Source organism: Lates calcarifer, linkage group LG20, assembly GCF_001640805.2.
Source record: "Lates calcarifer isolate ASB-BC8 linkage group LG20, TLL_Latcal_v3, whole genome shotgun sequence".
Taxonomy (NCBI): Eukaryota; Metazoa; Chordata; class Actinopteri; family Centropomidae; genus Lates; species Lates calcarifer.
In genome coordinates, this window is record NC_066852.1 from 15,497,765 (window position 1) to 15,518,384 (window position 20,620).

The following is a 20,620-nucleotide window of genomic DNA, read 5'->3' on the forward strand; positions in this document are numbered from 1 at the left end:
TTTACGTGCTTTGTCACTGCACTGAGGCAGTACTGAGCTAAGTGTGGGTTACATACACATTACGTTTGTGGGACATGCTTGTCTGCTACCTGCTGGTCCTCCAGTGCACACTTAAATGCTTAAGACTGCTCCAGAACCATCAACCACATCAAAGGAAATTTCACTGCATCCATGTCTTGCAAGCAAAGACAAATCACAGAATAAGATGTACTGTGACACAGTTACATCATGGGTTATCCTACCTGTAGCTGCACAGCGAGGAAACAGTCAGAGAAAAGTTTTACACAGAGACGGTTTTATTAACCTGAACAGATCGACTGAGATCAACACCATACCTCAGTCTGACACTGCTCAGAAACCAACATCCAGAGAAGACAGATGACCAGAGCCGACGTTAGTGTAAACAGATAGGAAATATAACCTCTAGGGTACACACACGCACAGAATAACCGTTTCTATATATATATATATATATATATGTACTGTATGTATACACACTGTTGAGGGGGGTGCAGTGACGTTTCAGGGCGGCTATGGAAAAGTGACGCAGCAATACGCACATTCACACACACAAGAGCCAGTGTTTGAGTTTGTTGGGGGCAAACACTGTCGACTCCTCTCGTGATTTTCCAAAGAAACAGCAGAGATCTCGATGAATCCGAGAGGAAACGAGCGGAGAAGCAAAGAAGAATGCTGCTGTTTAGACCCAAATTCAGGTGATGGTAACGCTGTGGAGAGTGTCTCCGGTGTTTCAGTTGTCCATTCAAGAGATCAACAGGTAAATTTATCACCTGAGCAAAAAACATCTTCCACCATAATGAGCCATTTGATCTTTCTTTTAGTCTTAACAGGTTTTAATTCTCTAACAGCAGTCATCAATGTCAAGTAATGACTCCTATTTCCAGCAGTTTGACTTGAGGTGTTTCATCAGTGTGTTAAAATAAGGCAGAGAGCTCTTTGTGTTACGGACACCATCGATAGAACTGAGGGATAGGAAATTATTCCCCACAGCTGGCAAAACAAAGCCTGAATACATGATGAAATGGCTGATAAAGCAGGTGTGGGTTTTTTTTAATTTTTTTTTAGTAAACAGGAGTCTGGCTGAGTAGCTACCCACCTCTCATACACTCACTCACACACACCCACACACACCAGTGGGCTGATGGGAAGTTTAGGCACTGCTGAGGGCGTCCACACCGGGCAGGACTTTACCTGAAGACACAGAGAGAGTGAACACCCAGTCAGCATCATCATCATCAAGCTTCAGTGCAAGTCTGAAACAATTTAAAGGCCAAAGTTTGTATTTGTTCTTCATCGTCCTGTGAATGAGCATCATGTTTTTCTGTCACTCACCCTCCAGCAGCTCCAGACTGGCACCGCCTCCTGTGCTCACGTGGCTGACCTTGTCTTCTGTGTTCCACTTGGCGCAGCAGGTGGCAGTGTCGCCCCCACCTGGACACAAACACATATCATTCATACGTGATTAAAAGGTTTATTTCAAAACCTCAAAAGCTGTGAAAAGACACACATTTTGTATAAGGTCAAAAATACAAAAATGTATTACAGGTTAAACTCTGCAGTCCCACACTTGGGTTCATTTAATGCTGCAGCGCTCTGGACTACGTAGCATAACCCTCTCGTCTTTCTTACCGATGATTGTGATGCACCCTTGTTTGGTCACCTCGACCACTTTGTCCATCAGGTTCTTTGTCCCTTTGGCAAAGTTGTCCCACTCAAACACACCGACTGGGCCGTTCCACACGATCTGCTTGGCTCTGCCCACGGCTTCGGCATAGGCCTTAGAGCTCTCTGGTCCACAGTCCAAACCCTGAGGAGGAGAGGAGAAAATTATTATCAAAACAGAAGAAAAATACTTCACATCAATTCTTTTGGACTTGAGTTTGACACGGATAAATCTTCTTTTCTCACCATCCAGCCGGTGGGGATGCCAGCAGCGACGGTCGCAGTGCCGGTGGCGGCTTTCTCATCAAACTTGTCGGCGGTGATGAAGTCGACAGGAAGCGTGATCTTGACGCCGTTCTTCTCGGCTTTGGCCATCAGGTCTTTGACGATGCCGGCCCCCTCCTCGTCGAACAGGGACGTACCAATCTGGCAAAGGCGAGAGGAAGGAAGGAAAATAAGAAGTCAATGAACAACAAACCGCAGACTTACGTCCAACATAAAATCTAAATTGTCAAAAGTCACAAATAACCTTTCCAACATGATTTTGAGGCTCAGAGAAGAAAACAAATTCTGATGTGTCTCGCCCAATCAGGTGCAACTTGTTCCTAGGCCAAATACCTGTCATGGAGCTCTGTGGCTGGTTGACCCTCTATAATTTTCTGAAAGGCCTTACTAATAGAATTACTACATTCTGGAGTAAAATTAAAACTAACCAATCACATTTCATCTCAAAGAGGGAGGGCTCATTAATCAATAAAACAGTGACAACTTCCACCAGCTAGAAGTCCTAAGGTCCAATGGTCACGGTTCTTCACTGAGAGATAAAAGGTTTGTTGATGCTGGAGCAGATCTGGGGTATTGAACGTTGGTGGTGTTCAAACAGACTTGTGAAACTGCTTTGTTTTGTTAGCGTCAGAGCAGAGACTGAGAATCACGTTCATAACCAAAATGTGACCTTTGACAAAAATTTTTTGAAAATAACTCGCCCTTTGTTTAAAGGGTGAGTTCACCCAAACTGCAAAAGAACATATTTTCCCACATCCCCATGGTGGTATCTAGCCACGTAGATAGTCTTGTTCTTTTGTCCATAATTTGAGATATCAGTCTGAGATTTCCACCTGTTCCCCAATACAATGGAAGTGAGTGGAGTTTAGTTTGTGGTGCTCACAGATTTGAGCTTCAGTAAGGTCAGAAAATATGGTCATTTCATAACGGTCTAAAGTTTTGCAACTGCAGTTCCAATAATGCTTTGTGGGATGGAGACAGAGTTGGTTAGTCAGCTGTGGGCTGCAACTGTATCTCTGTATTATTTAGTCTGTATTTGGTTACAATTTGGAAAATTGGCCCTATTTAAAGCATGTTAAATTAACTATTACCAGTTTGCATACCAAAGAATCACTGGATTACTTAAATTCTCAGTCTTTTTCTCTATGATCACCAGGCAGACTTATGGACATTTATATGTGGTGGAAATTAGAGATAATGAATCACACTGAATCTAAAAATGTGTTTATCATGTCTGTGCGTTCAAGAGTTTTGAAACTAACTGTGGCAAAGGGCTTTAAAGTTCCTAAACATCCACCATGAGCTGCATCTCACAGCCGCTGCTGCTGCAGCTGACGACCGTGTTGGTGCACAGGTCAAATCATCACGCCAAACTATGCGGGCATGGTTACCGGAAACAGAAGCTGTTAAATTGCTTAAATGTAACTTTTCAGCATCTGAGTATTGTATTAAAGTGGCAGTGGACTGAAGACAAATAAAACAAAAATCTGTATGGCTAGACAAGAGGGATGTGAGAAAATCGTGACCCTTTAGCAAAGACATTTGGGAAAAAAAAAAAAACAGCTTTTGTTTCGAGGTCAAACTTGGGTCATGAGATACTCAATCTCTGCTGTGACGCTAACAACACAAAGCAGTTTCACAAGTCTGATTCAACTCCACGAACATTCAACAGCGAATCCAGCAGCTCTGTGAAAAGAGCATGTTGAGTGGTGAAGACAATGAACTTGTGAAACACCTGAAATTAAATGCTAATAATTTTTTTTGTCATATGGTTCATTCTAGAGACATTTTTACTGTCACAGAAAAAGAAATATTATATGTAAACATTTAAACATAATTAAAACTGCTGTTAATGTTCTTGTATTGAGCCTTCGGCTTTACTGCTCTGGTTCACTCTCACTGCTTTCATCTTTTTCAGCAGCAGCAGTTCTCAGGGAAAATCCTCTAAAAACCCACTGTAAACTACTCGCAGACGTCCTCACCTCCATGTTGTTGAGGACTTTGAGGAAGGTGAAGGCCATGCCACCACCGATGATCATCTCATCGACCTTATCCAACATGTTGTTGATCAGCTGGATCTTATCTTTCACCTTCGCTCTGAAACACAGAGGAGAGGCGGACCACATCAGTATGGATAAGAAACACACATGTAGAGGAGGTGGATCTTTGTGAACTGGAAAATGGTGATTGGTTGCACTGCTCGACACTGAGCGGATGTGACAGTTGCACAATGCACTCGGGCTAAAACGGACTCTGACACGAGGCCAAATCCCACATGTGGCCAATGGCAGCTCGGTTGAACTATTCATCCAACTGTGGCGCCACAAGTTGGGCTAACACAGGAAACGATGACCCAACAATCATAAAACCACATGCTGCACCACAGAGACACAGGAAGTAGTGCTCTGACAGCTCACGGTGGGTTCAGGTGTTTGTAGTGAACTCATTACTCAACTGGCAACATTTGGCTGCTTTTACTGTATTTCTAACATTTTCACTGCCTGCTGACCTTCTCATTGTTAATTACAAGCATATAATGACATTTGTCATTGAACTTGTGTAATATCAAAAGAAAGAGGATGATGTTGCTAATTTCCTTTCCTGTGTTTGGGCAAATAGAGTGATTACTGTAGTCCAGCTTGATGACAATCATTGGTAGTAGTTTTATGTAAATATACATCTTTGTATTTTTAGATGACATAAAAATAAAAGTTATCAGTGATGTGTGTATGGGAAAACAAATTAAACATGTACGAAAAGTTTTGCTCGTCTATTACTATTCAGAGTGACTTCTATGTGCAACTGTAGCGTAACTTTAAATCATATGATCAACTAAACAACACTGAAAATATTTCTGAAATAACCGTGAAGAGAGTTAACCAACAAATAAAACTATACTAGTATGTACTGTATGACTTCTCATCTCTGCCTGCTTACTATCTGCACACTACGCACTGAGCAGTGTCTTGAAGAAAGCAGTGCACTGTGACACTACAGATTACATAATGAGCTTATAGTCTCTATTCCTGGATGGTCACCTGGGCATTTTAAAAAGAGGCTGCTGTGTGAGGATACCTCAATGGCAGGAGAGGGAGAGGAAAACGCTGATTACAATATAAACTGTACAGTCCCAAAGTAACAATAAAAATCTTCTCATTTGTACATTTTTCAGTCATTGATGTTAGATGTGAAATACGATCATGGCTCATGAACGAGTGACTGAGAAAGTTAGAGACACAAACGGCTGTCACATTCACATGAAGCCACAAAGCTTGTAAACGAGCTGAAAACATCTATTCATCGCTTAACTACATAATAAATACTGCTGTGAAGAACAGATGCTCCACTCCTGAAACGTTTCCAGTGGACGTTTGGTGGACTGGCAAAAAAGACTGTAGCAGTTATCTACAACTATGTCAACTGTGGTGGACGGTCAAATACCTACAAGTGAATATTCCTGGAAGATTAGCCTTATAATGTGAGTGGCATATTTCTCTTAATCACTTTACAACTGTCTTACAAACAAGAATTTAAGAATTTTTTAAATGCATGAATCTTTTACTCCAAATGGACTTCCTGGATTGTACTTCATGTTTCTCTGGTACCTTTGCAAAACACAGTCAGGAATGCAGCCCCTTGTATTGTTTTAATGTAGGGCTGTTTTCAGTCTGATCATCCACTAAACATGTTCAAACATGATGATCTGTTGACAGGAACAAACTGTTTCTCACCCTCCGAGGATAGCTAAGAAGGGCCTCTGAGGTTTCTCCAGAGCCATGGCAAAGTAGTCGAGCTCCTTCTTCATCAGGAAACCAGCTGCCTTCTGAGGCAGATTCACTCCCACCATGGAGCTGTGAGAGAGGAAGAGGAGGAGGAGCAGTCGTTAAGATATTATCATATCCAGGGATGGGATTCTGCTGAGTTAACCAGCTTCATTTTAATACCACATAAAATGCAGTGTAACACCTGTTTAACTGTTGGCCAATGCACAGGGGTGATGGGGCCTGGAATTTATTTAAATGTTCATTCATTTCATTCAGACACTGTTGTCACATTTTTGTCAGCACTTAACAGCAGTATATAACAAACACAAATTTCACAGCCAGTTTTTGCTTAAATCAAATTAAAAAATGTTATTACTAATGTTCCTGTCTACAACAGGCTAGAAAAAATATGCATACATAAAATGTGAGACAGATATCACTGCTAATGTCGTCCATTAATCACCACTGTACCCGGACAGCCTGGCCCTGCTCACCTGTGAGCTCTGTGAGCCGTGCCGAAAGCATCGTTGATGTAAACGTCTCCCAGTTTAGACAGAGATGCTCTGAAGGAGTCGATCTCTCCCTGGGAGGCCTTGGTCTGAGGGACAGAAAAGACAGGACAGAGTTAGAAAACAAGAACACAGAAAGAAGAAACCTGAATCAGTCTCTATTTCACCCACAGATCCATCACAGAGGATTACTTAATATTTGCTCAAAGACTGCTCTAATATAATTGGATATGCATATGATTTCTAAGCAGGCTCTTTTTTTAAAGGCTTCAAAGTATTAATTCATTCTAAACACAAAGGAATATTTTATTTTATTTTAATAACACTGGACAAAATTCAGGCATTATTTGTTGTATTAATTCAAATGTTGTGAGCAGCTGCTGCACCTGTTGCATTATCATCCTGGTACAACATTCAAAGCATTTTCCCCCCCTTAGTTTTTCTCTCTAAACCAATCGCAGCTGCTGCTAACAGGAGTATTAGGTTAATACCTTTTGATAGCATGGAGCCAAATAGTGCATGGCGCACATGAGATTCCTGCTGTTTTGCATTCTGCTGTTACTGGGCTGCAGTGTATATGAACTAACTTCACCATCACTGTTCAGTCAGTGCATTGTGGATCAGTTTTCTGCTGCACTTTAACAGGCAAAGGCCATGACTGTGAGACTGGAGGGCAGAGAAAGGTCAAGAGAGCTCTTCAGTGTCGTTCAAATGTCAGACATGAGCACAGTCAGGTCACTGCCTCCTGCATTTCCCTCTTGAGTCCACATGACATGATAATGCTCTTAAAACCAGTGACAAGTTACTGCAGTGTTATAACTTTCCCCCAAAAACCAGTTAGAGAGGATACAATGCTTGTGCATATCAACTCAAACAGTGAGATTGTTTTAGCTCTCTGTCACTGAGAAATGTTTTTATAATTAAATAAAAAACAAAAATCAAAGGTCCCTGTGTGGTACAGTACAGAAGTACAGTAGAAACTAACCCACGCAGGCTGCATACCAGCCAGGCCTCTCAGGACAGGAAAAGCAACAGATCCAGCCAGGACAGCCCACTGACCTTCAGCATAAATGTCAGCAGGACAAGATTGCTGCAGGCCCCAGGATCAGGATTTATACAAAGTCTGGGTCTTTTTATATCAGACCATCTGCATCTCAGCATAAAGCAGGGGATTATGGTCATCTTTCAGATATCAAAGTCCCTCCCTCATTGGCTCCAGGGGGTATGAAGACTAAAATAGACAGAGCTGTGATCTGGCTCTTTACAGCTGACACTAAGTCTGTGTAATGTTCAAACTTCAAATTTTAAAAAGCTGATGATGTGACAGACAACACAGGTTGAGCTGAATCCAAGCAGACACTGCAGTGCTGCTGACCATGACATCATGAGACAGTGATGCAGCTCTTTCAGAGGGACGCTGCAGCTGGAGTGACTGTGCATTTTCCTGCAGGTGACCCAGCAGTGAGAAATTCTGCAGGAGTGTGTTTCAGATAGGTGTGTTCCCTCTCCACACAAGAGGATGATTGAGAGACCAGGATGATAATAATATAGGTGGTGAACCAAGTTAAATATCTGGCCCTAAACCAAACAGAAAACTTCAATGATCATGTATTGGTGTGAGACTGAATAAACTGTAATATTCAAGGAATACAAGTGTTAAAAAGATGTATCCTTGCTTGTATCCTAAACAGTAACTGTGTCCTCTATCTCAACAGACAAGACTGCTGGGAGACTCACCTTGTTTCCGGCGGTGTCCTTGCCCTTTCCCTCCTCAGCGACATGGAAGCGGAGGTTCTCCAGCAGGATGACGGATCCGGCGGCAGGGTCAGCACAGGCTGCCTCCACCTCCGGACCTACACAGTCCTTCAGGAAGGTGACATTCCTGCAGAGGCGCAGAGGACCAGTGAGGATGATTTTTGAAAGAAATAAAGGAGGAAAAGAGTAGAACACCAGTTATTCAGTCCATCAACTCACTTTCCCAGCAGGGTCTTGAGCTCAGCAGCAACGGGCTCCAGGGAGTATTTCTCAGGCATGAAGTTTCCATCAGGACGGCCCAGGTGGCTCATCAGCACGACGGACTTGGCCCCATTGTCCAGGCAGTGTTGGATGCTGGGAACGGCCGCCTTGATCCTGAAAATCAACAAGCGTAAGAGTTCAGCAAAGCCATCCTTCCACCTTAATTGCGTACTTTGCTGCCAATATAAATCATTTTTTAAATCATACAGTGATCTACTTAATTTTTACAATGAGATGGACTTTACCTCTGGTTATTTGTGATCTGCTTGTCCTTCATGGGAACATTGAAGTCAACCCTGAAAGAGAACAAACTTAGTTATAAGAGAGAAACTGACTAATGAGAAGTGTAGTGCATTAAGGACGTTTTTGTGATTTCCTGTGTTTCTCTTTTGTAAAACCCACGTCTGATATTTTTCAGTTATGAATAAAACAAGTGTTAACACCAGTATATGGTGAGGGGTTTCCAGTTGACAAGAGACACATGTCACTCGCCTAAACAACAAACCTGTTTTGTTTCTGAACTGTGTTATGGTATAGTATAAAAACTTCAATGGTTCCCAGTCTGATAAACCAAATATACTAAGAAGCTGGAAGATGTATAATTTAGTGGTACAGCTTGTTGAGATCTATTGCTCTGTTTTTGACGCGACAGGAGTGATTTCAGTCCGTGTGATAGGATCCACAAGATGTCAAGTATTCCACATCTGCCTACAGGTGAGCTGAGGTACAGCTCAGGTCTGACTGCCATTTCAGTTTTGGAATAATATCACTGTTTCTATTACAGTCTGACTGATGCTGGACTTTTAAGGCCAATAGTGATACTGATATTTGCAAGGTTGAAAAAATCTGAGCATAATTTTATACATTTTTACAAACAAACTTGACACACAGACACGGTATTGGATTTTTTTAAGAACTGTGACCAAGAAAGCCTCATCTGGACTGGATTCATTTTTCTCTTTGAGACTAGGAAATTCAGTCTCTAATTGTTATTATGCATGTGAGTAGAGTGGTCAATCAGGGATATTATATGAAACAAGAACTCAACTATAAACAGCTCACTGCTGCCAGTAACTCAACACAAATATTTTGAGACCACTCCATTAGCTGAAAGGCTTTTATTTTATAGCTCTGCCCACTGATTTGGTCACACATCCAGTCCTGCAGTGATGCACACTGGCAGCTCATGTGAACATGCTGCATCCCTCGTACTCCAGTCTGTTACATAACCACCTCCCTCCTCCTCTCTCTGTCTGAGGACCTGATGCACTGAAACACATGACCAGCCTGCATGCACTGACTTAATAACATCTATCCATTGTCTTAGTATAAAACCCAACAGTCAGCAGCTCAGCAGCTCTTGTGCACAGATAACGCTCAGCTATTAACCAACTGTAGTAGTTTTATGCTCTTTAATTATTACCTCTGTTCCTCATTGGTGTGGACCTGCAACTCATTGAAGGTTTGGTTATATCATTTACACAAACACAGGACAGGAGACATTTCCCAGAGTCAGAAATAAGCTTAGTGGGTGAGTTAAGAAGTGTTTGTTTAACTGTAACTCTGACAAACCAAGAGTGCTGTCCCGTGCTGGTTTTCTGCCAGACAGATTTCTGTCCGGCACTGCCGGCTCACTACAGCAACGTTCCGCCTTCCTTCTTTTTAAATTCTGGTCCAGAAGCTCATATAGCACCTCCCCTTCACTGTCTACAGCTGGAAGTTCATAGATCTAATACATTCAGCATATCACACCCTGGGCCTGCTATGACAGGCCCTGGGAGTGATATGAGGTAAATCAGGGTGCACACTGCTAGTCCATACTGAGACTAACTACATATGAACTGAGACTAACTAAACATGAATTTGACCTGTTAACACTGAGCAGTGGTGGCTGGGGGCTGCTGCCGCCGGTGAACCTTGTCCTATGCTGCTTGTAGTTACAACACCAGGCTGAGCTGTGGCCCTCTGACATTTCCACACGTGGTATCAGTTTCAAGTGCACTTCTGTTGCCAGTGTCTCTATAAAGAATACCTGAACGACCACTGAACATCTTTAGATTATCAATTCAGTGTCAGACAAATGTATTGAGTCTTATTGCGCCATGGGAGGCTAGATTATTGCCGTGATGTTAATCTAATGTAAGGGGCTGATGTTAGGTGATGGGCTGACTCACACTGCATGCAGTGATGCAGTCGGTTACATCCATGCAGCATCTCCTCACTGGCACGTAACATGGATGGAAAACGTGACAAGCAACAAGTTCACTTCCTGCCCTCCTCGTTTCATTGGTCTGAACTGACTCGGACGTTGTTAACCATCACTTTTGTGTCTTCACATCAGCGGTGTGGGAAAACTAAACAGTCTGTTACCGCAGGAACGATGTGTTTGAGCCCTAAAATGTCAGTTACCTGACGTCAAATAATCTCATTTCCGATTAGCTGCGTCGGTACCACAAGCTAGCAGTTAGGCGATAAACGCTCACCTCATAATGACCCGCTTCCCCTTGACGTCCACCTTGTCCAGGGTGAGTTTGGTAGACAGAGACATATTGCTGGTTTTGCTGGTTCTTTCTTGCACCTTCCTCGCTGGGTCTCCTCCGCCTCTTTCGGCTGTCGGCTGGTAAGAAACCGAATGACAGCAGTGACCTTAGTGCAGCGCGGAGGGGCACTGATGGGCGGGGCAGCAGGCGCTCCCCCACAGGTGATTGGCTACAGCGGAATGATATCCTTGCATTTGATTGGATTTTGTTTCTGTCTGTTCTCTGACGTACACACCGTTCCACGATATTGCAAATCGGTCCATTAAAAAAAAAAAAAAAAAAAAAAAACGGCCAGTAAGAGATCCCTTCCTGGTGTGATTTAATATTATTTATGTCAAACAAATAATTAATTGAGTAACTGTTTCAGCTCTATGCCTAACATTTCTAATGCATAGCTTTGTGTTTGCAAGAGTATTTTTACACTGAGATAGTACTGCTGGGTACAAGATTTGAATACTTTCTTCACCCAGTAAATGGGAAACTTATCCATGCAACAGTCTCCTGCAATATTAATAATTTCACGTTTGTTTTGCAGTGTTTTCAAACTCTGGCCACAAGAATTGCCCTCAATAAAAGTGAAAGTGCATCAACCATCTCACCAAGGCGGACAGCATGTTCCAGAGCAGTGACTTTGTGTTTTATACAGAGAATTGAACACAAACACAATTATATGTTTAAAAATAAAAGGTATATGAAAAAAGAAGTGCTGTCATTTACTTAAACTGTGATGATAAACATACATAAAAGAGAACAGCTCTTGGTAGAATTGTAACTTAGTAAAGTTAAGAAAACTTCAGTCTCTTTAATTGAACGGTGCATTTTAAATATAAATTGACATCATGGGTTGCCAGCTTGATTCACCTCTATTTACATTAAACTTTCGGACTGCTGGGGAGACAGTGGTGATAGGTAACGCTAGCTACTGTATGCAGAACTCACAGCTTAAAAGAAGAAACAATTGTCAGTAGAATCACATTTAATTTATTTGGACAAAGAAACATGTTGGAATAAGCACAGGCATTCACTGTCTGAACACACTGGTATTTATTATTCATCTGTACAACCAGAAAGTTAATTGGGTTAAACACAGGTCTGTCATGGTGGCTCTTCACTCCTCTTCAGCCTCTCTCCATTCTTTGGGCATGACCTTTCCAACTGGTGACAAATTCCAGGTGAGGCCAGTTTGAGTCAGCACCTGCATAAAGAGAAGAAACTTATCATTTTAAGCAAAACAACCCTTTTATATTTGCTGAGAAATTACAGTGTTCCTCACAAATTTTAGACTCTTAAGACAAGCAATACAAAGAAATTCAAATTTAAATCCAATTTCACACCAAAAGTTAAGCCAAAGACTGTCACCCTCTGTGCAGATTAATGTGTAATATGGCCGTAAGCATACTCAGATCGCCATCTAGTGGTCACAATTAACAGCTGCTGTTCAGGGACAGTTATCCAAACAAACATCATTTGGCAAATAATGTCTGGTGTCATTTGTTGAGAGTGGACACCCATCTCTCATAATCTTTTTATCAAAGGACAACAGAGGTCAAAAGGTGCAGTAGCATTTCTCTATTCTTACATTTATTGGTATTCTTAACACCTAAATCGCTTCATTAAACACTTAACAGAAAAGCTGCACTGTTTCTGAAGGAGTTTTAACTTTTTCTTACTGCTTGGCAATGAAAATTCTGTTGTTTGCTGCAAAACAGATAACAGACTTTTTATGGAAATATGAAGCCAGATTATAAAATATTTGGAAAGCCAGTCACTTAATGTATTGTTTATACTAAAAAGTGATGACAGCAATGGAAAATAACCAACCTAACTATGGACATAAGTGTCTGATATATTTTGTGCCGGTGATTGTAATATGAGATACAGAGTATAGATGTTTTGTATAGATGTGTAGGGTGTCAATGGAGAGGTGGAGTCTGAGTTATGCATCTATTGTTGGCATATTTTCTTGTTGACTATATTTCGGCACCTGTACTGTCCTCACTGCATTATAATAACTGACACTGCACTTTTATGCACATATGTTTTGGGACTAACCTGCCCACACCCCAACTTCACTCTCCTCCTGCACTGAAACCCTGGGGACCTGTGTAGCATTCATTTATCCTTGCTTGAAAATACAACTACTATTTAACCTGCATTTATGTTGCTCTATATACCACTTTGTGAGCAAGCCATCTACTCAGGTCACACTCAAATACACCAACACAACAGCACTACTTACATATGCCCACACAGCCGTGCAGAAGACACCTCCGCTGACCAGCAGGCCGTTGCCGTACTTGGCGTGGAACTCTGCACCGGTGGACCCATGTCTCACCTGCCGCACAGCCTGACCTGGACAACAACAAAACACAGTCTTCATAGTAATGACCGGCATTTATACACTGCACTATTACCAACTTTTATTATTTAGGACTTCACACTGTCAAGCATTTTAGGGGTTTCCTATTAGAGCCTATCCCTAAGGTTTGTATGTAGCTGAGAATAATCTTAATAATAAAAGTAGAATGGGGTAATAAGCAGCAGTGAGAACAAAGACAGAAACTCATGGTGAGACATTCTGCTGAATATTCTAATCAGGACTGTCATTCATTTTTTTTCCTAGACAAAACGTTCAGTCACGTAATCAATTAGTCTAAACTAAACTATTACTAATCCAGACATTCATGCACAGTGAAAATCATCCTCAGCTGCAGCTTTATTTGTCTCCATCTGTTCATCTGTTTTTAAAACTTTAATTATTTATGACTAAATCAAGAAAAGATTGAGTAGATTAACCAATAATAAAAAATATTCTATAGATGCAAACAGCAAGTCATGATGTGGATACGGCATGTCCTTGTATGATCCATTTTATATTGAGACATCCTGTACACAGAAAGCAATGACATTACAGGGCTGAATTAAACTATGATCAGATATCACCAACCACTAGAATTTCTGGTTTGAGATTAACTGGGGCCAAAAGATGTAAATGGATCTCTGTGCAAGTCATACTCTCATTAGTTCAGAGCTGTAATGACTAGTTGATCGGTGGAAACTTAATCTAAAATTATTCTGGTAATGGTTTTAGTATCTGCTACACGTTTGTTGCTTTTCTTTGTTTTACATCATTGTAAACCGAATATCTTTGAATTGAAAGTAGTCATTGCATTCCTTTTCCACAAAAGGTAACATTTCCAATCGAGGAAGTGAACCATCCTATCTTTTTTTTTCATACTAAAGCTCTATTTTGAATAATGATTGGTGACACGTAAGTGTTGTCTGAAAACACTGTAAGCCAATAATTATAACAACATCCTAATCTTTTCAAAATGGTTACTGACAGGTTACTGACTGTCCTTATTTGCCCTTTCTATACTACACAATCTGATTTCATGGGCATCATCTAGACAGTGTACAGTAGCCTAATATTTCCCATAACGTATACTTATTTCCATAACTACTTGAAAAGAAAATAAATATTACAAACAAGTTAGCTCATTTTATCTTAACTTTTACAGGTCAGAGTGTCGGACAAATTACCGGTCGAAGAAACAAATAGCCCATTAAAAAGGCCAATTCAAACTCATTAACTAGTTTAATTTACAGAAGATAATTTAATGCAGTTAATTACACAAAGAATTGTGTTTTAAGACATGACTTCTTTGGGAAGGTGCTAGTTAGCTGGCTAACAGTAGGCTGTTAGCACGCCGACCGCGGTCACCGACCAAACAGAGGCCGGTCAAACTTGTGCTCGACCGATATAAAACTACCGTCAGGCCCAAATACATACACACAACATTTATTTCTATGAAAACCCAGTTTGCTTACCGGTAACGTTAAATGCAGCTCTAGCAAACCGGTACATGTTGCGTAGTCTGGTGTCTTCAGTACCCTTGAAGAACGGAAGAGAAATATGGCCGCCGCACGTAGACACAGCGGATATTACGATTAACGGTTTGAGCATGCGCCGAAAAAACTAGTCGTTAAGTGCGTAAATGAAAGCCAAATACTCATATTTAGTAAGATAAACACACAACAAATGGATTCGTGGTTATGCATTCAAGAAAGATAACAACATATATACCTTCTGAATGGATTTGTGGTGGGACTGTTTAAAATAAAAATGATTTGAAAACATCATGAGGTACCGTGTCAGGATGGCCGAGTGGTCTAAGGCGCCAGACTCAAGGATAAGCTCCTTCCGCATAAACGGGACTTCTGGTCTCCGAATGGAGGCGTGGGTTCGAATCCCACTTCTGACACATACCTTTTTGTCGTTGCTTTTATCAGCCAAGGACTTCTCGTGCTTTAGTTGCTTTACATCTATATCAGAGAAAGAAACGGCCGTAAAATCACTAGTCAGCCAGGTGAACTATTTTCGCAGTGTACATGTTAATCATATTGCGCGCACAAAAGGATTTATGACTGTATCTGCATACGTAAATGCTGGGTAATAACAATTTGCAAACCAAACAAAACTAGGGAGATGCTTTAATAATGTGATCTAGTGGAAAAATAAAGAAATAAAGCATCCAATTACACATGATTTAGATACCATTTAACATCTTAATCCAATACAACCAAATCGCCATTTGCATTTGTTACTCACTGTAAAAGGCGTGTAAATTTGAACTATGTACATATTGTCTCTTATTGACAGGATATATATATATGTACATTTTTTCATGAAATAGAAAGCAGCGTGTCAGTTCACTGACTGTAAACTTCCCATAATCGTAAATTCAAATCTAAGTCACAACATGGTCATTAAAATTTTGTAAAGCTGTTGAAATAAATAGACTGGCAAGCCTTCATTTTGTAGTTTTCTTTATTAAAGCAAAATATAATTCAGGATTATAACAGTATGACAGTATCATGACATTTAGTTTATGTATGTACACATATACTGAGAACGTTCCCTAATTTAATCTGTTTTTATGGAAAGTGGCCGAGCTCTCCAGTTTTTAAAGGGATGATGACAGCAAAGAAGAATACTGCTACAATGAATGCTTTTATAGCTTGGGGCTGCAACTTCTACTGTAAAATATTACTGAAAAATTATCTAATTAGTTTTTATCCATTATCTAGCTGTCATCAGAAACTATCACCTATCACCTGACACTTTCCTCTGCACCATGTGATAAACTACAATCCTTAACATTAAAAACACAACTGCATGTGATTGACGGCATCATATTAAGTCATTTTTTATTTTATTTTTTGTTTTGACAAAATCATTGCATATTACTTGTTTTGACCAGTCCAACAACAGTCCAAAATCCAAAAGGAATTCAATTTACACTTATGAAGGCAGCAAATCCTTATATTTGTGAAGCTGAAACCAGAGAATGGTCAATATTTTCACTTGATAAATGACTGAACTGGTTAATCAGTTAATAAAAATTGTTTTCAATTACTGTTCTGTCAATCAGCTTTAATGATGTTATACCAATGAGATTAATACAGCCTCTCCAGGGTGATCAAACAACACTGGATGCAACAACCTGGATCGTCACTGTGAGTATTATAAATCTCGCTGAACAAAATTGAAGGAAAGGTTTAGGAGAAAGGGTTGTCAACAGAAATCAACACTGAAAATCAGGCATTGCTTAAATGTACAGGACAGTTCAGATCAGCAGATTTAATGTGTTGGAATGTTACAAATGTCTGAACATCACCTTCCTCTTTTACTGAGAAGAGCTGACAAAATAAAAACAAAAACAAAACCACAGGACATATCATCTCTTATATAATGGTCATAAAAGCTTTAAGCCAAAAAGGATATAACTGCCAGTTTGGTGAAAATTAGGTGCAGTTTATTGAAAAGTGCGAAAAGAGATTTGTTTTTGCAGCGTTCATGTGATGACATCTTTAAGACTTCAGCTCGTCAGTGTTTGGTCCAATTACCTGCACTGGCTTAAAGGAAAATTCAGTTTTGTTCTGTTTTTTTTAATCTGGGTGTTATATTAGGTGAATACCAGAAAATACCAGAATTTTCCTTTAAGTCTGCCCTTGTGATCCAGATGTTCAACATTTTTTCAAGAGTACTTCATGAGATAATTCATTTCAAAGTGAGCTGGGCCAAACCTTAGATGAAAGGAATCTGTGCAACCTGCAATAAAACTGCAGCGATATTAACAAAGTGTACATCAGAGCTGTGGATCATCAAACTGATGTGATGGGCTGTTAGTGAGGTGAGCTGAACAATGCTGATTTGCTTCTTTAGTCTATCAACTAGCCTCAATCTCCAGGACATTTAACATCAGCAACTTCATAAAACATCAGAACTGGTCTGTGATTTTCCCAAGTTCCTGATTCTCCACAACAACCGAATGTTTAAGTTTACAGTAACTGATCTAAACTCTACATCAGAACACAGTAGATTTAACTGTTAATGCCATCTAACCTTCACATAGCATAAATGGAGGTGAATGGAGTTCAGATGGCGTATAAAATCCAGGATTGTGATGATCCAAAAGAACTAGAATGCATATAGAAGATGGAGGAGCTTTCTCTGAGTGGCTCTAACAGGAGCCCCTCAGCATCAAATTACAAACATTAAGGCATCTATCATCATTTTTCCTTCTTGGTCACTTCTCATTTTCTAGTCCGCCTTTTTGTCTTTTCCTTCCTCATCATCTGTGTACTCTGTGGGCTCCTCTCCTGGTTTCAGAAGCTTGCCGACGTAGTCGTACTTAACTGTAATGGTAGAAAATAAAGAGAATAAGCAAATGAATCACAGTCTAAGAACACAGAGTTCTCAGACAGATATTCAAGGACACAGCGGGGACCCTCTGTGCAGTGGAAACAGCCAAGGACTTCTCATCATGTTTTGTAGCTCTTTCATTTTTCTGGAATTTATTAATGTAACATTATTTTTCCTCTACTAAGTGATAATGTTAAATATTTAATTTATTGTCTGACTTTTGAAGAAAGCAGCAACATCCATCTGTTTATTGACCATCAAGAGTTCTCTATGAAATCTAACTTGTTGCAACTATAGCTGAAAGTTATGAATATCTTCATTATTGATTTATCAATCAATATCAGTGACACTAACTACACTAAAAGTTGTGCAAAATACATAACATAACCAAACAGCAGCAGCAGGTCTGTCCAAAGTAAAGCAGGGATGATAAAATAATTTTATTTATACAACTAAAATATGAAGTGCTTTACAGCGTAGACATAAACAGGAAAAAGAGATACTGTGATATTGCTGGCCACCATAATCATGATTCCAAAATCTGATACACTCACAGGTGAACTGAGTCTCCCACTCAGAGAGGCTCTCCTGCTGCATGGCGTTCAGATCGGACAGGTCGTCGTGTTCGTCTTTCAGGGCCTCTTTCTCCAGGCAGAATGTAGCCAGACCTCTGGATGCATCTCTACCTGCAAACACTCCATACGGCCCCTCTGCAAGACACGACATGATACAGAGAGAGCACATGGTGAGGTGAACACAATAATAACAGCAGGAAAAATGATGGCAGCTGCACAATGCTACAAACAATTGAAAACTGATCATTGTGAGCTTTTTTACATGGCACTTTCTAGTGGCTGCTGTTGAGCTTGGCATCTGTTCAAGGAGTAAGTTCAGCGATATTCTTTATTTTTCACATAACAATGAACTGATTCTACTAAAAGTACTAATGTATTATTTACTCATGTTTGCTAAAAACTACTGATGTTTTTAGTAGCTCCAAAGCTACAAGCTCCAAATAGACTTGGAGCTTGGAACATAGGACCCTGCAAGAGCACATACTAGGAAATAAGAATACTGTAGAACTGGGGAACATGGGACCCTTTGATAATGTTCCCATTACATGCCATATAAATCTGGTGAACAAATGACCATGGGAACATAGGAATGACCACAGACAGTGTAACCTGCTGCCTGCAGTAAATTTTTTAAATCAGCTAAATTCCTGAATAACAGCAAACCAATGGAGGATTTCAGGGGGTGTGTGGAGTGCTCTGAAAAGGTTTGCATGACAGCGAATGTTGGTCAGAGGTTACAGGCAACACAGGTTACAAACTCAGATAAGATAAAAACAGAGAAGTCTAACTCTGTGTCTGTTTCCAGCTATCAGAAATATCACAATGTGGCGTGACAGAGCAGATTCTTATTTCAGAGAACTGGAGACCATATAAAGTTGCAACCACACTGCTGCAAAAAATGACAGATAAAGGCTAATAGTAACATAATAACTGCAGAGTGGATGGACATAAGCATTTTGCCCATACACAATGTCACAGGTTCAACATTCTGTAAACATACATTAACCTTCCTGTTGAGTTCAGTAAAATTTAACCTGTTTCAAGTTAAAATATTTAATAAATACTATCCTGTTTTTAAGTTGGAACATGGCTTCAAAACACTACCCTAACTCCTATCCCATTTCATAAGTCCCCTGTGTGGACCTATGTATTAAGAGCAATGCGACAGTGCTGGGGAACAGAAAACCCCATAATAACCCATGTCATATTAAGTGAAATCAGAACTGGGGAACATTTTTTCTGGTTATGAGCTATATAGAGCTGGGAGCATAGGACCCTGCGAGAGCACATACTAGGAAATAGGAATACTGTAGAATTGGGGAACATGGGACCCTTTGATAATGTTCCCATTATATGCCATATAAATCTGGGGAACATATGACCGTGGGAACATAGGAATGTCTATCTTTTATTCAATGGATCAGTACAATACTCTCCCACTTCAACCATCAGTCTAAATGATTGACAACTGCGTAACAAATTCACATTTTTAGCCCCATTGTTGACAGCTGTAGAGCCGCTCACTGTGAGTGTGTGAATAGAGAGTGACTTTTTTCGTTACAATGTGGAATTTTTGAGTAATGAATACATTTACATATGATTCACATAAAATGGTGGACAGTAAATGTAGTGCACTATATTGTCAATTGGAAGGAATTTCGGACACAGGGGTTCCACTTTCCTGCTGTACTTGTGAAAACATATCGACGGCTAAGTTGTTATTATTTATTTAATTTTTTTTTAACTATGGTGTAACTCCACTTCTTGCATAGACGATCTCTGGTTTCAAGGCTACCGCAGCCTTTCTGTTATGAAACGCGATCTCAGTTAACAAACTAAAGGGGGCGTGGCGTTAACTTCCAGGTAGAAAAGTCAACTTGAACATTATACCAAATAACGACTCACATATGATAATATTGTCGGTGAACTGTTACCAGTCAATGAAATTTTACACAAAACCACGGGCACTTCATGCTAGCCGTCGTTGGTATAGTTACGTTGGGATACGTTGGTAGCACTTGAGGGGTGACGAAACAGTTGGTAACATCTTAACTAGGTAACGGGACAAGTAACGTTACCTGGCCCGTAAAACTTCTTCCCCCTGGTCACGTCGAATACTTTTCCGTTGACAGCCATGAGAATCCTCGGATTCTGCAGTCCATCGTAGGGCTTCAACTCTGCCAGGGTAAAATCTCTCTTTTTCATTTTGGGCAGCGGTTTTTCCATCTCGCCGAGCTCGGGCGGTTTGTCCCCGCGGAAGATTTTGTACAAGAGGAACAGGCAGAGGCTAAGCAGGGTCAGGTTCAGCGGAGAGGTGAATATTTCCTGAAAAATGCCTCCAGAAGTTAACTCGCTTCCCTCTGGTTCAGCCATGTTTGCTTCTCTCTCCCTCTGTCTCCGGTGCGTGTTTGTGAGTTGGGGTGGGGTGGGACCGGTAGAGCCTTCGGATCCTGAACCAATCCCTGCTGCAGCCTCATGGGCAATGTTCAACTGTTTAAACCAACGGGACTCATCTATCTGTGTGATAGATATCGTAGTA

The 20,620-nt window shown here is 40.5% G+C and overlaps 3 protein-coding genes and 1 non-coding gene across 4 annotated transcripts; 1 reads left to right on the forward strand and 3 right to left on the reverse strand.

Annotated features, from left to right (window-relative positions):
- Positions 1 to 274: 274 nt before the first annotated feature.
- pgk1 (phosphoglycerate kinase 1) lies at positions 275 to 10,909 on the reverse strand. The gene is made up of 11 exons (XM_018691331.2): positions 10,741 to 10,909; positions 8,503 to 8,553; positions 8,216 to 8,371; positions 7,979 to 8,123; positions 6,227 to 6,330; positions 5,700 to 5,819; positions 3,951 to 4,065; positions 1,930 to 2,109; positions 1,651 to 1,828; positions 1,354 to 1,452; positions 275 to 1,212 (listed from the first exon to the last, which is right to left on the reverse strand). Exons 1-11 carry the CDS (start codon positions 10,803 to 10,805, stop codon positions 1,172 to 1,174), a joined length of 1,254 nt encoding a protein of 417 aa, XP_018546847.1. The 5' UTR covers positions 10,806 to 10,909; the 3' UTR covers positions 275 to 1,171.
- An 846-nt stretch (positions 10,910 to 11,755) lies between these two features.
- LOC108893360 (cytochrome c oxidase subunit 7B, mitochondrial) lies at positions 11,756 to 14,779 on the reverse strand. Its single transcript, XM_018691332.2, has 3 exons — positions 14,629 to 14,779; positions 13,037 to 13,149; positions 11,756 to 11,992 (listed from the first exon to the last, which is right to left on the reverse strand). Exons 1-3 carry the CDS (start codon positions 14,762 to 14,764, stop codon positions 11,906 to 11,908), a joined length of 336 nt encoding a protein of 111 aa, XP_018546848.1. The 5' UTR covers positions 14,765 to 14,779; the 3' UTR covers positions 11,756 to 11,905.
- A 172-nt stretch (positions 14,780 to 14,951) lies between these two features.
- Positions 14,952 to 15,062, forward strand: trnal-caa (transfer RNA leucine (anticodon CAA)). Its single transcript has 2 exons — positions 14,952 to 14,989; positions 15,017 to 15,062. It is a non-coding gene; the product is annotated as a tRNA-Leu (tRNA).
- A 548-nt stretch (positions 15,063 to 15,610) lies between these two features.
- pgrmc1 (progesterone receptor membrane component 1) lies at positions 15,611 to 20,529 on the reverse strand. Its single transcript, XM_018691580.2, has 3 exons — positions 20,160 to 20,529; positions 18,061 to 18,216; positions 15,611 to 17,499 (listed from the first exon to the last, which is right to left on the reverse strand). Exons 1-3 carry the CDS (start codon positions 20,452 to 20,454, stop codon positions 17,405 to 17,407), a joined length of 546 nt encoding a protein of 181 aa, XP_018547096.1. The 5' UTR covers positions 20,455 to 20,529; the 3' UTR covers positions 15,611 to 17,404.
- Between the last annotated feature and the right edge of the window lie 91 nt (positions 20,530 to 20,620).